This window comes from Andrographis paniculata, unplaced genomic scaffold, assembly GCF_009805555.1.
Source record: "Andrographis paniculata isolate CXL003 unplaced genomic scaffold, ASM980555v1 Contig50END, whole genome shotgun sequence".
NCBI lineage: Eukaryota > Viridiplantae > Streptophyta > Magnoliopsida > Lamiales > Acanthaceae > Andrographis > Andrographis paniculata.
The window spans coordinates 64,495-84,584 of NW_026137585.1; the positions used below are offsets into that span (position 1 = coordinate 64,495).

The window sequence follows — 20,090 nt, forward strand, 5'->3', positions numbered from 1 at the left end:
TCATTATACATTATTTTAATAGTAAATTCAAATCAAATTTTTTCGAACTCAAAAAAACATACCCCTAACCTATTGAGGGTTCCCTTTGAAAATTGAAATGAAAATGCTCAATATGTGGTTGGCTGGGCTGAAAATGGGAGCCCTCGGGAGGCCCAGCCTATCCATCACCATTATCCATAGACATAAATAAAATGACCGCGGGGGCTTTCCTTTTCCTTTTCCTTTTCCTTTTCCCCTCCCAATCCATTGCCAGTCCCTCTTACCCCCAATTGCCTATTTGCCCACTTTGCCTTGCCCTTTCCCCGGCTCCTCTTTCCGTGGCTGTGTTGTAAGCCATCAACGTTGCTTATTCACCACCGCTCCCCTGATTGTGTTTGCTGCTGCCGCCACAGCTCTCCACTTCCTGCTCTCGGAAAAGCTCGCCCCCTTCACCGTCGACGACATGAGTATATGGAATTATGTTGTCACCGCTCACAAGCCCACCAATGTCACTCATTCTTGCGTTGGGAATTTCACCGCTCCTCAGGACCTCAATCTCATCATCGCGTCAGTCTCCCCTTCCCCCGCTTCCGCTGTTCTTACTTTGATGATGATAGAATTATAGAAACTTGATTACTAGGGCACGCTAGGCTAGGCTAGTAACATTAATTGCTCGCTCCTCTTCTTAACCCTGCCAAATCATTCTTCCACTTTCTATCTTTTTTCCCTAGTTAAACAGTCCATTACATTTCTTTGTGGTATCAGTTATTGCATATATTATTTTGTGTCTCTGCAATTACTTGTGCGCGGAATTGAGACCTGGCGGCTCAAGAATTTCTCTATGTGTAATGTGTGTGTATTTCTACTTTTCATTCTTTGTTATCAGTGTTTTAACTATCTAGTGAGTGCGATACATTTTCAGGAAATGCACCCGGATAGAGATCCATTTGCTGACACCTCAAGGTTTACAGGTAGACGAGCAAATATGCTTTTGATTATTATTGAGCAATTAGATTATTTAGCCTGTTATATCTATATAGTGGAAGATTGATGCTTTGAGTAGTGAATGAGTTACTCCAGTAAGGTGCAGAATATGATAATAACGTAAGGAAGTTGCCTTAGAAATGAGGACACAGTATTTTGATCCTTTAATCACCTGGAAAAACTACTCCACATTGATTTTTGATTCAAGGAGTGGATGCTGAGGTGAGATTGTACCTAAGGGTATTAGGGAAGGGTATAGGGAACCTGCATCTGTAGATGTTGGACAATACAGGCTGCAGCCATTTTTAATAGCTTCTAACATAATTCTTTTACTCTTGGTACTTGATGAAATTCAAAATTGGTTGGATAATGGTCTTTGTAGGCCACACTGGATGTGCCAGTATATGGGAGAATTGCCACACTCGAGCTTTTCCGTCCACATGTGAGTACAAAAATGCAAAAATCTTTGAATTTGGTCTGTTAATGGTCCATTTGCAGGAGACTTATAGAACATAATCTAGTTGGTTTAGTTTCCTTTTCCTTAATGAATTCAAAATAAGACTGCATTATCTACTTCTCTGATTTACTGGCTAGGGAGAACCCCAAGATCTTCTCTTCATTGCGACTGAAAGATATAAATTTTGTGTTCTGCAATGGGATGCTGAGGCTGCTGAAGTTGTTACAAGGTCTGTGACTTATTTGATTCCTGTGCGATCAACCTCTCTCTGCATGTTAACGTTTCTGTACAATTTACATAAAATTGCTGTTTAACGGTGCTTAATGTATTGTAACGGACTAACGGTGCTTAATGTATTGTATTCTTCCAAATATATGGTTTCATGACCATAGCAGATCTTCTAATGCACAACCTGTTTGTCAAGCAGAAGTATATTTATATAAAGTTAGAGCAATGCAAAGGGCTTTAGGTCTAGCTCTGCCTGATAGTTTCATTTCCAGAGCAGATCTTCTTATGGTCAATATCTTGGGTTGAAGATTTTACATCAAATAATGCAGAAGGGCCTTAGGACTAGTTCTTTCTGTCAAAATATTAATTTAATTAATTAATTAATTAATTTATTGTAGGTGTTGTTGCAATTATTAGTCTTCATTAATTGTTGCTAAACGATATATTCTTCTGCGTGTTGTTGTTGCTTCCATCACTACAATAGGGCAATGGGGGATGTTTCTGATCGTATAGGTCGACCCACTGACAATGGACAGGTGTGGGCATTTAGATCTTGAATTTGTTTATTTGTACAATTGTGTGCTAATATTTTGTGTTCTTATTTATTATTATTGTTATTATTTATAAATAAATATTTTCTCTAGATTGGCATAATAGATCCGGACTGCAGATTGATTGGGCTTCATCTCTATGATGGATTATTCAAGGTGATGGTTCAATATCAGTTTAACCATTGTAGATAAATTATTGTTTGTTTCTGAAGTGTCCCAGTGACACATTATTTGTATTGATGCATTCAGGTAATTCCATTTGACAACAAAGGCCAGCTCAAGGAAGCATTCAATATCAGGTAACTGTTTCTCCTGATGGTTTTGTTTATTTGGTACTCTGCAGGTGAAGAGATGCTTTCTTATACATATGAAATTTCTAGTTCCATGGTCTAGGTTGCAATTTTACCATATGGTTGAGTGAGATATTTCATAAAATTTTTTGTATTAAGCTGGAAATTTCTGCCTTTACTTGCTCATGATAGTAAGTGTTTGTCGTACATCTGATTGCTATATCAAGAAGGGACTCCTGAGTATCTGCACACTGCACTATATGTGCATTGACTGAAAGTTAGAACCCTTTATTTTAGTCTAAATAGGTCTTACTATGATAGATATTCCTAACTTGTCCAAAATTAATTAGTAATATCGGCTATACCTATTCCAACTTGCAAGTGGACAGAGAGATATTCTTCATATTTATGTGAAGTTCTGATTAAAATTTTAAGTTTATACTTCTCGTTGCACAAAGTGTTTATTAATCTTGTGATATGAAATTGATTGCTTCTCATTTTCTTTCTACCTCGACGGACTAATTGATTTTCAGGCTTGAAGAGCTTCAAGTTTTGGATATCAAGTTTCTATATGGCTGCCCAAGGCCGACCATTGTTGTGCTTTACCAGGTTTTTTATTTACTTTTGCAGCTACTCAAATAAATCTACCAAGCCTGGTGGTTGTTTTCTCTTCATATTGAGATATGTTAAAACGCTGTACATGTTTAAGGTAACTAACTTTTGTTTTTGTAAACATTAAACCATGGGCTTTAGCACATCAAAATTTAGTCAATATATTGTGCTTTTCAATGAGCTTATTTTTCATGACCTCCCTTTTGAGGTATGCCACATATCTATTTTTTAAAGGTTCAAGTTTTGGGTGTGAGATGTTGCAACTTATTGGTGTAAATCATTTGGCATTCTCTTTATCTTACCTGAAAAAGACTACCAGACACTGTGGACAAACAGCTCTGCACGTGTAGTTTCTGTTGATCATTTGATCATCTGTGGAACTTCTTGGCGTATGGATTGTCATATATCATCACCATCTTGATTGATAGGATAACAAGGATGCTCGTCATGTCAAAACTTATGAGGTCACACTGAAGGATAAAGATTTCATTGAGGGTCCATGGTCTCAGAACAATCTTGACAATGGGGCAGATTTGTTAATCCCAGTGCCACCTCCTCTTTGTGGTGTCCTAATTATTGGTGAAGAAACTATTGTGTATTGCAGTGCTTCAGCCTTTAAAGCAATTCCAATCAGACCTGTAGGTGTATATTACTCTGCTATGTTTATGACATTGCATTTGATTATAGTTGCTAACCTTTGCTTGTGTTTTATCTTCTAAGTCTGTCACAAGAGCTTATGGTAGGGTTGATGCTGATGGTTCTCGTTACCTACTTGGTGATCATAATGGACTTCTGCACTTACTCGTCATAACTCATGAAAGGGAGAAGTGAGTAGGCTATCCCATGGTTCATTATTTTGTGACGAATGTATATTTAATTTTGTTTTCAGAGAAACATAGGCTTTGTACTGTTTTATATTCCTATATTTTTATTTATTTATTTATTTATTTTTGTCTTTTTTCCATTTTAATTTTCCAGGGTAACTGGTCTCAAAATTGAGCTCTTGGGGGAGACATCTGTTGCATCATCAATTTCATATCTTGATAATGCTGTTGTATTCATTGGATCCAGTTATGGAGACTCACAGGTCAGTAGAGTGTATCTATTTTCCCCCAAAATGGTTAATCTTCTAAATTTGAATATGTTCCCTAAAACTTGGATTATTTCGTTTTCTATCCTTTTCGTGTCATGGATTTCAATATGAAGAGCATTAGAATTTCAATATGAAGAGCATTAGAACTGCTGCAATGCATGCCTTTAATTAATTTATTGTTTCCTTGATCATGAGCACACCTTTAATCTGTGTTTTAATCATTGTAGAGCACTCAGCTTGTCATTCTAGGGTATCCTTTTCAACTAGTTGACTTTGGATATCTCCGGCTCACTCTTTTTGTGTATGTCAAGAGTTCTCTGGAATTATAACTGAAATGAGTGTGGCAATAGACTAATTACTTCAAAGCACATTCTCTCCTATATTTTGTTTTTAGTCATTTGTCATGTGTCGTGATGAAAATTGACAAATACCTTTTTAATACTTGTCCTGGAATGTAAAAGTTATCAAGCCTGAAAACATGATTAGTCAAACTATCTGGAAAATATATGGCCTGGACCTGACTTCTGTTATCATTTATCCTTGCTATTTTTCAGATCCTTTTTACTTCATATATATACATATAATCATAATCTTGTGATTATCCAGCTTGTAAAGCTAAATCTTCACCCGGATGCAAAAGGCTCTTATGTGGAAGTTCTTGAAAGATATGTGAATTTGGGGCCAATTGTTGACTTCTGTGTGGTTGATTTAGAGAGGCAAGGTCAAGGTCAGGTTGTAACCTGCTCTGGAGCCTACAAAGATGGTTCTCTTCGAATTGTTCGTAATGGAATTGGGATAAATGAGCAGGTACAGCATTTATGAGTTCTGTCGTGGTATACATTTCTGGTCCTCCCATTGTAAATAATGTTCCATGTTATCTCTAGGCATCTGTAGAGCTTCAAGGAATCAAAGGGATGTGGTCATTGCGATCAGCTACTGATGATCCATATGACACTTTCTTGGTTGTAAGCTTCATTAGCGAGACTCGTATATTGGCAATGAACCTCGAGGATGAATTGGAGGAAACTGAAATAGAAGGTTTTTGTTCGAATGTCCAGACATTATTTTGTCATGATGCTGTTTATGACCAGCTTGTGCAGGTTTGTTGGTTTAGGGTGTATGGAATTGTTTTATTACTTCTCCAATATTGTCTTAATTTGATGACTTTGCGATTTTTATCATGAAACCTCATATGCAACTCATATGAAACCCCTTTTCACCACAGACAAAGTTAATCAGTCATGTTTAGGCATTTCAATGTTTCCCTTTGGTTTAGTACAATCTTCTTATTTTCTTTTTCGTGGAAATTTTACTGGAGCTTTGATTTTATTCTACTTATTCAATTTGTGAGATTCCATACATAATATAGGAATTTTTTTGTGGCTATTATTTGTATTTTACTTTGGTGGCTCATGATTCATGCTCAATGAGTTTCACAGGTGACGTCAAGTTCAGTAAGATTGGTCAGTTCTACCTCTAGGGAGCTCCGACATGAATGGTTTGCGCCAGCCGGATATTCAGTCAATGTTGCCACTGCCAATGCCACCCAGGTATATATTAGCATTGCTTCTGCATTTAGTATTCATTAGAAATCAATGTTGTGTATGCTTGTAGGGTTTTTACCTGAATTTTACTATTCATAATTTTTTCTCTAAAAAAATATCAATTAAAATACATTTTTTATTTTTTATATTATACTCCACTAAAATTTAATTTTACATTCAAAACATTGCATCAGTATTTATTTATATTACATCAAACAACTATTTCAATTCAAAATTTTACTATTAAAAACCCAAACTGATTTGAAATGATAACAAAACAGATCCTAGATCATCAAATTTAGTTCACACACTATATAAGAAAATTTTCTTTTATTTTATTTCCGAGAAAATTTGTGATTATGTGCAGTTTTCTTTACTTTGTGTATTTTTTATGACAGGTTTTATTAGCTACTGGTGGTGGCCATTTGGTGTATATAGAAGTTGGTGATGGAGTGTTAACTGAAGTTAAAAACACTCAATTGGAGTTTGAGATCTCATGCCTGGACATTAATCCAATTGGTGACAATCCAAATTATAGTCAGCTTGCAGCAGTGGGAATGTGGACTGATATCAGCGTTAGGATCTTTTCACTTCCTGATTTAAATCTTATTACAAAGGAGCATTTGGGAGGGGAGATAATTCCACGATCTGTACTACTGTGTTCTTTTGAAGGGGTGAGTTTCTTGTTTAATTTGGCTAATTTTGTATCTGCCTGCACATTTATTTATTTATTTATTTTTTTTGTCTGAATTTCTTCAATGGTGAAAATTGATCTATGGATTGAATGATTTTTTCTGTTACTCTAGTAGTGTCTCTGTTAGATAGAGGGATTCCAAATAATATCTTCTGGGTTGTGAACTTGGTGTAGTTGATTGATTCCATTTTCTACTGGTTTTTTAGATTCTGATTCTGGACTGCCATACCAGGTAGAAGATATTAATAAACCATTCCTTGTAGGGGTTGAACATTCATCGTATCCATATAAATCAGAAGATTCTTTGGAATTTAAAATCTTTCGTAATTACATATTTAGATTTAGTTAAAAATCAAAGTTAACCATGAAAGATAGCCATCTATTAATTTCCAAATTGAAGCATAACCAAAGACTAAAGAGACAAGAAACTGTTAAGAATCATTTAAGAATACAGTTTTTAATGAACTTCTGTCTAATCAATTGAGATTTAATTAAAGAAATACCATGGGGAAGTTGGGGGATATATATAAGACTATATTCATTGTTGGAGAGGCGAAAACATGTGGTTCATGAATTTATTGAATTCATATGATTTCAAGCTAAAAGAATCATGAACAACAATAACACTTTTTGCTGCTTCTGAATTTCAGATATCTTACTTACTATGTGCTCTTGGAGATGGACATCTATTGAATTTTGTTTTGAATACAAGTAATGGAGATCTGACGGATAGGAAGAAGGTTTCTTTGGGGACCCAACCCATTGCACTTCGCACATTCTCATCAAAGAATGCAAGCCATGTTTTTGCTGCTTCTGATAGGCCGACTGTCATTTATAGCAGCAATAGGAAATTGCTGTACAGCAATGTAAATCTAAAAGAAGTCAGTTATATGTGCCCTTTCAACTCTGCTGCTTTCCCTGACAGGTAAGATCTCTGCCTGTTCCTTAATGGTTTGATGATTTAATAACCTAAATCTGATATACTAATAAACTGAAAATTTCAACCACTCTGGTGGTTACTGTTGGTCATTGTACTTGTGGTATTTGTTATTGTTTACATCTACAGAAGAGAAAAGATGAAATTTTTTGGCTAGCAGCATGTGGTATAATTAATCCATTTGTTCTCATGGGATGAAATTCCTTTGTTCAGTATTTCATAAATAGATTTATTTGAAATGTTGGTATGTTAGTAATCAACTCTTGCTCCCTATGATTATTTTTCTCCTCTGTTTGATGTTCTAATCATTTACTCAAAGAATATTCTAGAAGCTGTTGCTGTTGTGTCATTTCTGGACTTTCAGATATGAGTAATGACATTTAAATTATTACTTTTGTCATCATGTCTAAGATTTTATATAATTTGTGACAGTCTTGCAATTGCTAAAGAAGGTGAACTGACAATTGGCACCATTGATGACATTCAAAAGCTTCACATCCGCTCTATTCCCCTTGGGGAGCATGCACGGCGTATATGTCATCAGGAACAGACCCGAACCTTTGCAATAAGTAGCTTGAAGTATAACCAGACAAGTGCAGAAGACTGTGAGGTGCACTTCATCCGCTTGCTGGATGACCAAACTTTTGAAGTTTTATCAACTTACCCACTAGATCAGTATGAGTCTGGTTGCTCCATTCTTAGCTGCTCATTCTCAGATGACAATAATGTTTACTACTGTGTTGGGACAGCATATGTAATGCCAGAAGAGTATGAGCCTACCAAGGTACGTTGTAGACTTTTTTGGTGTTCCTGAGTGATTCTTCACTGTTTGGGCTTGTGTTTCATTTGCTGCCAGTGCCCTTTTATCTCAAGTTTTATTATTATAATTATTATTATTGTCTTTCTTATTTCTTCATTCCTGTCCAATATATATATTTTTTTCATAGATATCAATTTGATCACATTCAATTGTACTTCTCAATTTACAATATATTCCTTGTTATTAATTGTTGATGTTGCTTTTTGTTTCTCCAACAACATTTCAGGGTCGGATATTAGTTTTTGCAGTAGAAGATGGAAAGCTTCAACTAATTGCCGAGAAAGAAACTAAAGGTTCTGTATACTCTCTTAATTCTTTCAATGGAAAACTGCTCGCTGCAATAAATCAGAAGATCCAGTTATACAAGTGGATGCCCCGGGATGATGGTTCTCGTGAATTACAATCTGAGTGCGGACATCATGGGCACATACTCGCCCTTTATGTGCAGACAAGAGGAGATTTCATTGTTGTGGGTGACTTGATGAAATCAATCTCCCTTTTGATTTACAAGGTACAACTATCCAAATGTGCTTGAGTGTCTAATATCTTTGTGTCGATTCCTGGGAGTTATTCTTTTGGGCAAAATCTGACTGTTTTTTTGGTGTATTTGTGCAAGCCGATGTTTAGATCTCTATCCATATTATTGGCACCTTTTCATTCAACTCCATGCTTCTTTTGCAGCATGAGGAGGGTGCTATTGAAGAGCGAGCACGCGACTACAATGCCAATTGGATGTCAGCTGTTGAGATTCTGGATGATGACATTTACCTTGGTGCTGAAAATAATTTTAACCTCTTCACTGTCCGTAAGAATAGTGAGGGGGCCACTGATGAGGAGCGTGGGCGGCTTGAGGTGGTTGGTGAGTACCACCTGGGTGAATTTGTTAACAGGTTCCGCCATGGGTCTCTTGTCATGCGATTGCCAGATTCTGACATGGGCCAAATTCCAACTGTAATATTTGGGACAGTGAATGGAGTGATAGGGGTGATTGCTTCTCTTCCACACGAGCAGTATGTGTTCTTGGAGAAGCTGCAAATGAATCTAAGGAAAGTGATAAAGGGTGTGGGGGGGCTGAGCCATGAGCAGTGGAGATCTTTCTACAACGAGAAGAAAACGGTGGATGCCAAAAACTTCTTGGATGGAGATCTGATCGAATCTTTCCTGGACCTGGGGCGGAATAGGATGGAAGAGATCTCCAAGGCAATGAATGTGGCTGTTGATGAACTGATGAAGAGAGTAGAAGAACTAACTAGGCTACATTAGAGCCCTCTTCCTTTCCTGCTGCTTGTGTGATTGTTTGATTGATTGTTGGTTGGTTGGTTACATGCCATATTATTATTATTATTATTATATCTGTTGGTTTAGAGTTATAGATAGCCGAGCCGTGCTTTGTGCTGTTAACATCATCACATCACATCATTTGGACATTTGTTTTTTTTTTTTTTTTTTTGGTTCTGGCAATGTGTGAGTGAGTGTAAGATATGAAAAGGAAGGTTGGTTCGTGTCTGTGCCTGGTTGCTTCGCTGTACAGACTTTTGTGTGTGTGACAATGAGAGACGGAGGTATCTTTTATGTATAAATCATAACCATAATTATAGTAAATATTTCAGTATCATGTCCTAGGAGGAGGAGGAGGAGGAAGAAGGGTTCTCAGTTGAGTGAAGTGTAAACTAGCGAGTAGTGATTCATAGAAAATCTGGATCGTCGTAAGAGTCAATTGTTTAGATCGGGCTGGATGGGCCGGGTCGGGCGAGGTCCAACAAATAAGTAATCAAGTCAGTTGGGTAGGGTTGAGGGGGGCCCAGTCGCTGTTGGAGTGAGTTTGTGACGATTGTAAGAAAACTAAACGCACGGACGGAGTCGAGTCCGGTCCAGCGGAAAACCACCCGACTAGTCCCTTCTCTGCTCCTCCTCCTCCAGTCCTCCTCCTCCTTCCGCTTCTTTTCTTTTCTTTTCTTTTCTTCGTTGGTTCCATTCTTAGAAAGTTCAAACCCCTTCTTTCTTTCTTCTTCTTCGAAATAACATATAAATATACCACCCAGAGACCAATCCCAGATTTGGTTTCGTCTCAACTCTTCGTGTTTGAATTGTCATTTTCTCTCTTAAATTTTTTGGATCTGATTCCGCTCTCATTATTCCTTTGCTTCACAGTCCAAGATCGTCGAGGAAAGTAGATCCTCCCACCGGATCAATTCAATAAATGCCATGGCTTCTGAGCATAATGGAGGTGAAATAGAAGCGCTAGACAGCGATGACTTCTCATCAGGGCGGGGTTCGGGCGGCCGCAAATACAGGCCAGTCTTTGCGCATGATAACGATCGAGCTGTTCTTGAGATGTCTTCCATCGAACCTGGCGTCCAGGCATCTTCTTCCGCACCCAACAACCTCAAGTAACTTGACTTTTCCTTTCTTTCTTATTCTTTTTAGATGCATCAACTACCGACATGTTTATTGTTTTGTCATGAGCTAGCCTCGCATAGTTCAACTGTTACAGCGCGCGGAGGTTTACACTCTGTTCATTGCAAAATATTCTGCATCTTGCTGTTCTTAATTTCTTTGGGGTTATTTTGAATGCTATACTTTCCCCATTGCCTTGTTTTTTTCACTGTTACTAGTATAAAACAACATGAATTGGCCCATGGCCGGAACGCTGCCTTTTAAATTTCCTATTGATCAGTAATGAGACTGTGCCGCAGATATTGAGATTTGCATGACCTGATGCTTTACATAGAGAATATGTTGAACGTATACCAATTTTTTTATGATTAAGGGAATATCTTTGTTTGATTGTCTTCTATATGCATAAAGTAATAGACCTCCAATCATGCATGGAGTATAATTTCAAGACGTGATGCATCAGTCAAATGCAAATGGATCACTTCAGATTCTTTTTGCATTTTATTTGTTGAATATAATAGATTCTCTCTCAAATATTCATAGTGACCTAGGTTGGTTTTCGATGACTTTTAGGTCCATCCAACCATTGAAATTCCACATATATGGAACCAAACGTGCATTACATATAAACTTCATGTCTGAGGGACATCTGTCACTCACATTTTTGTTCTTTTCTTAATAAAATACAAATAGCCTGTACTATTGGGTTATGCGAGTGCTTAATTGTTTTTTGCTTTCATCATCTACATATGCTTTTATGAAATCCCTATATTGATATCATTGTACTGTGTTGTTATCTCATGGTTTTTATATGATCTTCTTCCTGGAAGTGTTATAACTTCTACAATGAACTGTATGCTTGTCCTGATCCCTGTGCATTTGTAGAAAAGTTAATGTGGGCATACCACCAGATATAGTACCTGAAGGAAGTGATGAGACGGTTCCTCATCATGGAAGTGTCAATGGGTCTCGTGCCGATTCTAAGTTGGAATTATTTGGTTTCGACTCACTCGTTAATATTTTGGGACTTAAAAGGTATGATAGCGATATTATTTTGCTTCATATGTTCACATAATTCATAAAATGATCTGCCAAGGCACACTAATCAAAGTGTTATGCTAATATCTTTTAATGTTTTTCCTCCTACATACTTATCAAAAGAAGGATATCTCTTCTCTGATTAGTTTCGTTAATATTTTTTATTACCTTTTCATTTGGTAAATGTGAATGTTTTGATGAATGTTCTTGTCCCAGTATGGCTGGTGATCAGATTCAAGCGCCATCCAGCCCTAGAGATGGAGATGATGTATCACTTGAGCGTGCAAGGGTATGACTGGAATTTTTTATTTATCTCTTCAATATTGTTTTTATTTTGAATAAGAAATAATCTCCCTCCCTCCCTCTCTCTCTCTCTCTCACATACACACAAACATGCACACACGCACATGCACATGCTCATGGGAAGATGCTTGTTCACATACACATGCATTCTCAACTGCTGGATTGCGCCTTTGCTTGTACTATGAATTTGATAGACATTGAACAAAAATGGAACTCATTTTGAAGCTAGTTATTTAACATGCAGGCAAACAATTTGAAATTGGGAACAATGATGGGGGTCTTTGTCCCTTGTTTGCAAAACATCTTGGGAATTATATACTACATCAGATTTACATGGTAAGTTCATGTTGTTGAATGTTTTGTACAGAGTACTAATTTGAATACAATCCTAGTTAAACACACAAAATATGGTTGCTTCGGATTCTTAGAGGTAATGATGCTCAAAGTAACTGGTGCTTAATATATTTTGCACTACACCATAGTGCCTATGATGCTTATAACTTCTTAATATAATGTGTGGATACATCCTTTTTTAACCCTTTTTCTTCAAGAACTAGCTTTATTTACATTGTGGTCTTCCATTGATTCCTTTCCTCATAGTCGTTCTTAAGATATCTTTTATAAAATATAGATGGAACCTGTAATTCACCAAATATATTTTAAAGAAAGTACCTGGATTTAATAGTAAATCCATTAACAGCTATATTCAGCACGCATTCTCCAAGTACAGGTGTTCTGGACATCAATAAAACAAGCCTTAGACAAGATCTCTAAAAACCCCTCAACTTGTCACTGCATCTCTTTAATCTCTTTTTGATTTGCTCTATGTGCGGGATGGTTTGGCAGTGAAACTCTTGTGCAAGATGAATTGATACTCTCTCATATAGGTGCATAATCCTCTGGGAAGGTCACTTAGAAAGAAATCCTTAGGTTCCTTATTGTTAGATTAGTATAATATTAATCTAACACTTCTAAACAGACAAAGATTCTTGTGATATGTTAGCTTATTCTCCATAGAATTTTAACCCGTAATGACTACATTCTAAATGAGGATAATGACAGCATCCTGAAACATCTTTGCTCAGCTCCTCTTAACACATCTGGAATCATGTTTGCATTGTCTCTTTTGTTCTTTGATTTCCTTTTCATATAGTATTTTTTGTCAAGTTGTAAATCTTCCTTGAATGGTTCTCTGATGTTGGAATTCAGTATGTTAACTGATATTCATTGTTTTGTTTTATGAACTTTCAACTCTTCCTAACATGGTTTGGATGTCTTGCCCTGGTTTTGTGAGTGTATGCCCTCTTCATTCTCAATCATGCTGCTTTGCTTACTTGATTGCATGATAAGTCCATGGATTGTGTTCTTGTCTTGTGAGAGGCCGTCGTGTAGAGTACAAAATTCTACTGTTTATGTGGAATTTGAATTGTTGTGCAAATAGTACTTTTAGATGCTAAAGTTTTACTGTTCACTTACTGATAGATAAAGTATCTGTTGTGCTAGACGCTGCTTTGTTTATTGGTTGGGGAAATTCAGTGGAAAATGTGTTATATTATTTAATGAAAAAGCCACCTCAGATTGGCAGTGTAAAAGCATAAGATATTAATATGCAGTATGTAGTAAACTTGTTTTACTTTGTATTATATACACATTCACCAGTCATTGTGTATCTTTAGTTGCATTCTGATTTACTCTATATAACTTCAGGATTGTGGGCATGGCTGGAATTGGTCAGTCATTGTTACTGGTTGCCTTCTGTGGTTCATGTACTTTGCTTACGACTATATCCTTGAGTGCTATTGCCACTAATGGTGCAATGAAGGTATGGCCACATATTTCCCATAATAATTTTCTTGGTCCGTGAGCCCATGTTTAGTGATTACCAAATATGTTAAAATTGACACAAGTGGATGAACTCAGATTTTAGTTAATCCTCAGTGAGATTCTTGAACTATATGTTCTAATCCAGGGAGGAGGGCCTTATTATCTCATAGGGCGATCTTTGGGGCCTGAGGTTGGAGTGAGCATTGGTTTATGTTTTTTCCTTGGAAATGCAGTAGCTGGTGCACTGTGAGTATGCTGTTAACAAATTTCCTTTTTCTATCTGTCTATCACAATTAGTTTACTTGTTTTTTTGGATTATAATAATTTCATGCAGTTATGTTTTGGGAGCTGTGGAGACGTTCCTAAATGCTCTTCCACAGGCTGGGATTTTCAGAGGTAATTAAAAAACGGATGGCCTATAATTAGATGGTACATGCTTCATATATTGGTAATTTTTATCCTTTCATGTTCTGAATTTAATTTTTGTGCTTACATTTTTTTTTTTTTTAATTACTCTTGCTATAGAAAGTAGAATGTATTGGTTTTTTTCCCCATCTGTCATGGTAGATAATCTTTTACTGTAAAAGGCACCCTTATGTGGTAGAGCTCTTTGTGCGGTAGTGAGCCTTTTTGGTAGGCCCTGAAGTTTGCATATCTTCTTTCGATTCAGCACAGACAGGACATTCTGTTCAAGCTTAAAACAATTGGACTCTCACTTATGATTTTCCCATCTGACTTTGTTCCAATCTGTTGGGGGGGTGAATAGCTTTTTAAAATTCTAGTTTGATAATTATAGATTTAATTAAATGGTCCTTGTTTAATGGTAAATATGTGAGATTTTCAATATCTGTTTTGTATTGTCACCAAGTGTCGGTATCAATGACTGCCCCTCTTATGTGTGCATGTTCCTTTATCTTATTTTTGTAGATTCGCAGACTTTTGTGAAGGTTAACGGCACAGATGTTGCTCAGCCTGTTACTAGCCCAAGTTTACATGACTTGCAAATTTATGGGATTGTTGTGACAATCATCCTATGTTTCATTGTATTTGGTGGAGTAAAAATGATCAACCGGGTTGCACCAGCCTTTCTAATCCCTGTTCTGTTCTCGTTATTCTGCATATTTGTTGGCATATTTTTGGCAAGAAAGAACCATCCAGAAGGTTAGACCATACCTGTTTTTCTCAGTTTCAGGACTTGTCTTGAAGGTTCTTATGACTGCTTGCTGATGCATTTTGCACATGGTACAGATGGCATTACTGGTTTGAGTTTGAAGTCATTCAGGGACAATTGGGGTTCAGATTATCAAACAACTAACAATGCTGGAATTCCAGATCCCAATGGGAAAATACAATGGGATTTCAAGTGAGGCATATTCGTACAGCGTATTTTGTGTTCTTTTCTCTTTTAACTTTTTCTAGTTCTAGTTCTGTCTTCTCCATGGATTATTTGTCACCCCCATCAAAGTAATTTTGTGTTCTTATTCTGTGCATGCAATTGAAATGTGACCAGAACATCCTTACTATAAAGTGTCTTCAGGATATGAATTTGATTATTTAACAAATTCTCTCAACACATTTTGGCTGTGACTGTATGGCTGAAATTGTAGTAAAAGCTTAAAACTAATGGCCACTATAGTTTACAAATTTTGTTGCTTAAAATCCCAAATCCTATAACATTTAGAAACATTAGAGAATTTTTTCAAACTAAAAAAATGTTGGTTATATTATACTCTATGTATTCTAATTTTTACCTTTTGTAATTATTACTTCCAGTGCGTTGGTAGGTCTCTTTTTCCCTGCTGTGACGGGGATTATGGCAGGCTCAAATCGGTCCGCTTCATTGAAGGACACTCAGCGATCCATTCCTATTGGGACTTTAGGTGCTACTTTGACAACTACAGTACTATATTTCGTATCTGTGCTATTCTTTGGAGCTCTTGCAACTAGGGATAAACTATTGACTGACAGGTACCATATGTATAGGATTTCCACTTTTCAATTCCTGTTTTCTTTGCTAAACACGTAAGGTTGAGTTTTCTCAGGGCTGCACTTACTGCATGGGTTTTCTGTCTTTCCAATTATATCCTAGAGCTGTTGTTGGCCTTTTTCCTTAACCCATATTCCAAAGTTCAAAAGTGATATCCAAGTTCCCCTGAATATCAGATCACAATGGCCTCAGATGAAATTAATTTTCTGTGATGTGTTCCATAAATAGTTCCTTGCGGTGTTGTGTCAATTTAAATGAAATTGTGTTCCAATTAGTACTCTTCCTCAGACTGCAGTTTCACTCACATGAGTGGTCATTGTAGCTCTTCGTGGAACATGATGTATATCATTCTTTTGTTTGTGTTCAATGATTAACACATGCATAAAAAGCAAATGTGGGGTTAACAGGTTATTCAGGTCCCCAAGAGGATAAAAGTTTTCTGAACATTCTACTTTTGAAATAGAGCAGTATTTATTTGAAATGCAATTTCAGTTTTGATTTGAAATATGTCAATGCTTAATGTATGTATTTTAAAATATAAACTTGACTATCCACTCTATCTTGAACTACTTGTTGGTAATTAATATATTTTCCTTGGGCTTAACTAAGTTGCTTTGCAGGTTGCTCACTGCTACTGTTGCTTGGCCTGTCCCTGCAATCACGTATATTGGTATTATTCTCTCAACCTTAGGTGCAGCTTTACAGAGCCTGACAGGTGCCCCCCGCCTCCTCGCAGCAATAGCCAATGATGATATTCTACCTGTTCTTAACTACTTTAAAGTGGCAGATGGGGGTGAACCACATGCTGCTACCTTGTTCACAGCCTTCCTCTGTATTGCATGTGTTATTATTGGCAATCTTGACCTTATTACACCAACTATAACAATGTTTTACCTTCTTTGTTATGGTGGAGTCAACTTGTCCTGCTTTCTTTTGGATCTATTGGATGCTCCCAGCTGGCGTCCTCGGTGGAAATTTCACCATTGGAGTCTCTCCCTTCTTGGGGCATTGTTATGTATAGGTCAGTTCATGAATACTCCATATCTTCTAATCATTGTTGTGCAATCATACTAAGCAAGCATTGACTATTGCTAAAAGATTGAGCGAGTGAATTTTCCTGTTTGTTAGTTTACCATAAACCTTGATTGCTATCTTAAGAATAGACCCAATTGCAGCTTTGTATTTGGTCTATGTTCTATGCTTGGAGGAGAGTTGTTCATATATGCATATTCTTTTGCGAGTACTTATATGTTACCAAGCCAAGTAAAATATAATTAAATTAAATTGCGTCTTTGTTTACTTCTGCTGGAATCCTAGAAGCAACAATTGGCTGAATCTTGGTCCTTATAAAAGCAACCAATATGAAACCACAGTGCTGGATCATTATTAAGTGGATCCAAAACAAGGCTCATAATGGACCCTATTCATTTTCATGTAACTAACAGTGTGCTGTAGCAACAGGGGTTTTGAATAGGGGCTTAGGTCAGTTTTAAGGATCTTAACCCCCTACAGTACCAAAAAAAGATATTTCTTCTGAACTGGATAAAAACCTTTGTGGTAGACGCCGTTTGCGATTTTAGATTAGCTAACTATATACATACTTGATTTGTGATCAACTATAGGTACCGACCTACTGGGCTTCTTGTACTGGGAAACGTTCTTGCTTTTCTCAAATTAATTTACTATTTTTTGCACCATTTACCATTAAGAAAAATTGTTTTAGATTTTAGAAACTAATTACTAGTGAGATTGAATCTTATTTTGGTGGTGAATTGAAGTTATTCTATACTGGTATTTTGTCCTACTATATATCATCAGCCGGATAACTTTAACCAACCTTATTTGTACTGCTAAAACCATCCGACAGTAGTAGTATGGAGTTTGCTGAATTCATGGGCACTATGCAAAGTGATGTCTTTCTTTTCTTTACTATCATGCAGCATCCTATTTTTTGTACCTTGCATGTTTAACCTGTGCGACTCATGTTGCTATCTCTTTTGTCTTTCTTCTATTATTTGGCAGTTATAATGTTTCTGATTTCTTGGGCATTCACGGTGGTCTCTTTAGCTTTGGCAACACTCATATATTATTATGTGAGCATCAAAGGAAAAGCCGGGGACTGGGGTGATGGTTTCAAGAGTGCCTACTTTCAACTTGCTCTTCGTAGTCTGCGATCTTTAGGAGGTTTGTGGTTCTAATTGTATTCTCATTTCAAGTCTATATCTTTACGTGGTTTGCTTTTAGTTTTTTTCCCATCCATATCTGAGTGATATGTGGGATGTGTAGACCTGCAATTAAACCCTCTTATTTCCGCTAAAAAAAGGGATTGCCATATAATCTGCTGCATTTAAAACTAGAATTTTGTAAGAGTATCTTTATTTTTGGGTGCTGATGGACTTAAAACCTTTCTAAGATTATAGAGAAGCAGAGCATATAATAGAGGGGCTATTCTGTAGTCACTCTGTGATATAGAGGATGTGAAAACAAAAATCACTTGGACCCCACATGAGCTTTACCTATAAAATCTCCCGAGTGCTTTTTGCGGTGCAAACTTTACTCACATGGTCTTAAGTAACTTTTCACACGGTCTAGGTAGAAGAATAGCATGGTTTAGTAAAACTACATTCTGGATGAATGAACAATCTGTTGAATAGAAAATCGTACTGCCAAATGAAGTTTGACTGATTAGTCTCTCTTTGTTGCGGTGGATATAATAATTTTAATATATGAAACAGTTATTTGTTCTATCTCTCCAAGTAGTTTTTTTCTCTTTGTCTATTGGTTGTATGAATGGCTTTTTTAACTTTGCAGCAAACCAGGTACACCCAAAGAACTGGTACCCTATACCCCTCATTTTCTGCAGGCCCTGGGGCAAATTGCCTGAGAATGTACCCTGCCACCCTAAACTTGCAGACTTTGCAAATTTCATGAAGAAGAAAGGCAGGGGAATGTCCATATTTGTGTCTATCATAGATGGAGATTATCATGAATGTGCTGAAGATGCAAAAGCTTCCTGCAGGGCACTTAGTACATATATTGAATACAAAAGATGTGAAGGGGTTGCAGAGATAGTTGTTGCTCCGTCCATGTCTGATGGATTCCGTGGCATTGTACAGACAATGGGCCTCGGCAATCTAAAGCCCAACATTGTGGTAATGCGGTACCCTGAAATATGGCGTCGAGAGAATTTGACCGAGATACCGGCCACATTTGTTGGGATAATTAATGACTGCATTGTTGCAAACAAGGCAGTTGTTATTGTCAAGGGTCTGGACGAGTGGCCAAATGAGTACCAAAGGCAGTATGGAACCATTGATTTGTATTGGATTGTCAGGGATGGTGGTCTCATGCTGCTGCTCTCTCAGCTCCTCCTCACAAAAGCAAGCTTTGAGAGCTGTAAGATTCAGGTTTTCTGCATTGCGGAGGAGGATTCAGATGCGGAGGAGCTCAAGGCGGATGTGAAGAAGTTCCTGTATGATCTGCGCATGCAAGCTGAGGTAATCGTGCTGTCGATGAAGTCATGGGATGCACAATCCGAGCAGAAAGATGAGTCGGTGGAAGCATTCGCGGGCGCCCAAGAGAGGATTGCGAGCTATATGAGGGAGATGAAGGATAAGGCTGGGAGAGAAGGGACAGGGCTGATGGCTGATGGGAAGCGGGTTGTTGTGAACGAGCAGCAAGTGGAGAAGTTCCTGTACACCACATTAAAGCTGAACTCGACGGTACTAAAATACTCGAGAATGGCTGCAGTGGTGCTGGTGAGCCTGCCACCGCCGCCACTGAACCATCCGGCCTATTTTTACATGGAGTATATGGACCTGTTGGTGGAGAACGTGCCGAGGCTTTTGATGGTGCGAGGGTACCGGAGAGATGTGGTCACTTTGTTCACGTAGCCGGAGGAGGAGCAGCAGCAGCAGGATCAGCTAGCCACAGCAGCACAGCGATTTTTCTTATCTTTTCTTTTCTTTTCTTTTTGTAATCGATCGATCGAGAGAAAAAGGTTACGAATTTTGGTGGGCAACATACATAACGTGTTAATATATTTTTCATTGGATGGGCGGATAGATGATGGTAATTAGTGAGTGTGCCCTGCCCTGCCCCGCCCTGTCTGTGGATCGCTGCCCTTGCGTTGTTGGGTTGGTGGATGGATGGAACATAGTATCCCTCCGCTCACCCCCGTCCATGATTATTACTATTTTATTGATCTGACTTACGACGAACCATATATATACATACATATATATATATATATATCTCTCTCTCTCTCTCTCTCTCTCTCTTGAGGGAGGAGGGCTTTTTATCTATCCTACAGATAAACCAGCTACCCTTTCAAATTACTTTTTCTTTTTACT

The 20,090-nt window shown here is 37.5% G+C and overlaps 2 protein-coding genes across 3 annotated transcripts; both read left to right on the plus strand.

The window, feature by feature from the left end:
• Nucleotides 1–215: 215 nt before the first annotated feature.
• LOC127253164 (DNA damage-binding protein 1) lies at nucleotides 216–9,695 on the plus strand. Its single transcript, XM_051277606.1, has 19 exons — nucleotides 216–546; nucleotides 902–950; nucleotides 1,346–1,405; nucleotides 1,558–1,649; nucleotides 2,133–2,184; nucleotides 2,293–2,355; nucleotides 2,449–2,498; nucleotides 3,023–3,098; nucleotides 3,530–3,739; nucleotides 3,822–3,928; nucleotides 4,080–4,188; nucleotides 4,801–5,001; nucleotides 5,079–5,294; nucleotides 5,634–5,744; nucleotides 6,137–6,412; nucleotides 7,083–7,357; nucleotides 7,802–8,153; nucleotides 8,416–8,700; nucleotides 8,871–9,695. The coding sequence occupies exons 1-19, from the start codon at nucleotides 443–445 to the stop codon at nucleotides 9,450–9,452; spliced, it is 3,270 nt and encodes a 1,089-aa protein (XP_051133563.1). The 5' UTR covers nucleotides 216–442; the 3' UTR covers nucleotides 9,453–9,695.
• Nucleotides 9,696–9,803: 108 nt separating this feature from the next.
• Nucleotides 9,804–19,956, plus strand: LOC127253165 (cation-chloride cotransporter 1). Of its 2 annotated transcripts, none has more exons than XM_051277607.1 (14): nucleotides 9,804–10,249; nucleotides 10,341–10,579; nucleotides 11,472–11,621; nucleotides 11,841–11,913; nucleotides 12,172–12,263; nucleotides 13,635–13,749; nucleotides 13,897–13,997; nucleotides 14,086–14,147; nucleotides 14,679–14,912; nucleotides 15,000–15,114; nucleotides 15,525–15,719; nucleotides 16,359–16,759; nucleotides 17,761–17,922; nucleotides 18,550–19,956. In XM_051277607.1, exons 2-14 carry the CDS (start codon nucleotides 10,395–10,397, stop codon nucleotides 19,629–19,631), a joined length of 2,967 nt encoding a protein of 988 aa, XP_051133564.1. In that variant the 5' UTR covers nucleotides 9,804–10,249; nucleotides 10,341–10,394; the 3' UTR covers nucleotides 19,632–19,956. The 2 variants fall into 2 exon arrangements, with proteins under 2 accessions (XP_051133564.1, XP_051133565.1); XM_051277608.1 differs by having other exon boundaries at nucleotides 11,477–11,621.
• Nucleotides 19,957–20,090: the final 134 nt, after the last annotated feature.

What these genes read in the sequence shown, in the direction of transcription:
- LOC127253164 (XM_051277606.1), top strand. Translation starts at nt 443, where the DNA reads ATGAGTATATGGAATTATGTTGTCACCGCTCACAAGCCCACCAATGTC. An exon ending in CCATTGTTGTGCTTTACCAG is followed by an intron (nt 3,099 to 3,529) that starts GTTTTTTATTTA and finishes CTTGATTGATAG; the next exon opens with GATAACAAGGATGCTCGTCA. An exon ending in ATAACTCATGAAAGGGAGAA is followed by an intron (nt 3,929 to 4,079) that starts GTGAGTAGGCTA and finishes TTAATTTTCCAG; the next exon opens with GGTAACTGGTCTCAAAATTG.
- LOC127253165 (XM_051277607.1), top strand. Translation starts at nt 10,395, where the DNA reads ATGGCTTCTGAGCATAATGGAGGTGAAATAGAAGCGCTAGACAGCGAT. An exon ending in TACTACATCAGATTTACATG is followed by an intron (nt 12,264 to 13,634) that starts GTAAGTTCATGT and finishes ATATAACTTCAG; the next exon opens with GATTGTGGGCATGGCTGGAA. An exon ending in TAGTCTGCGATCTTTAGGAG is followed by an intron (nt 17,923 to 18,549) that starts GTTTGTGGTTCT and finishes TTAACTTTGCAG; the next exon opens with CAAACCAGGTACACCCAAAG.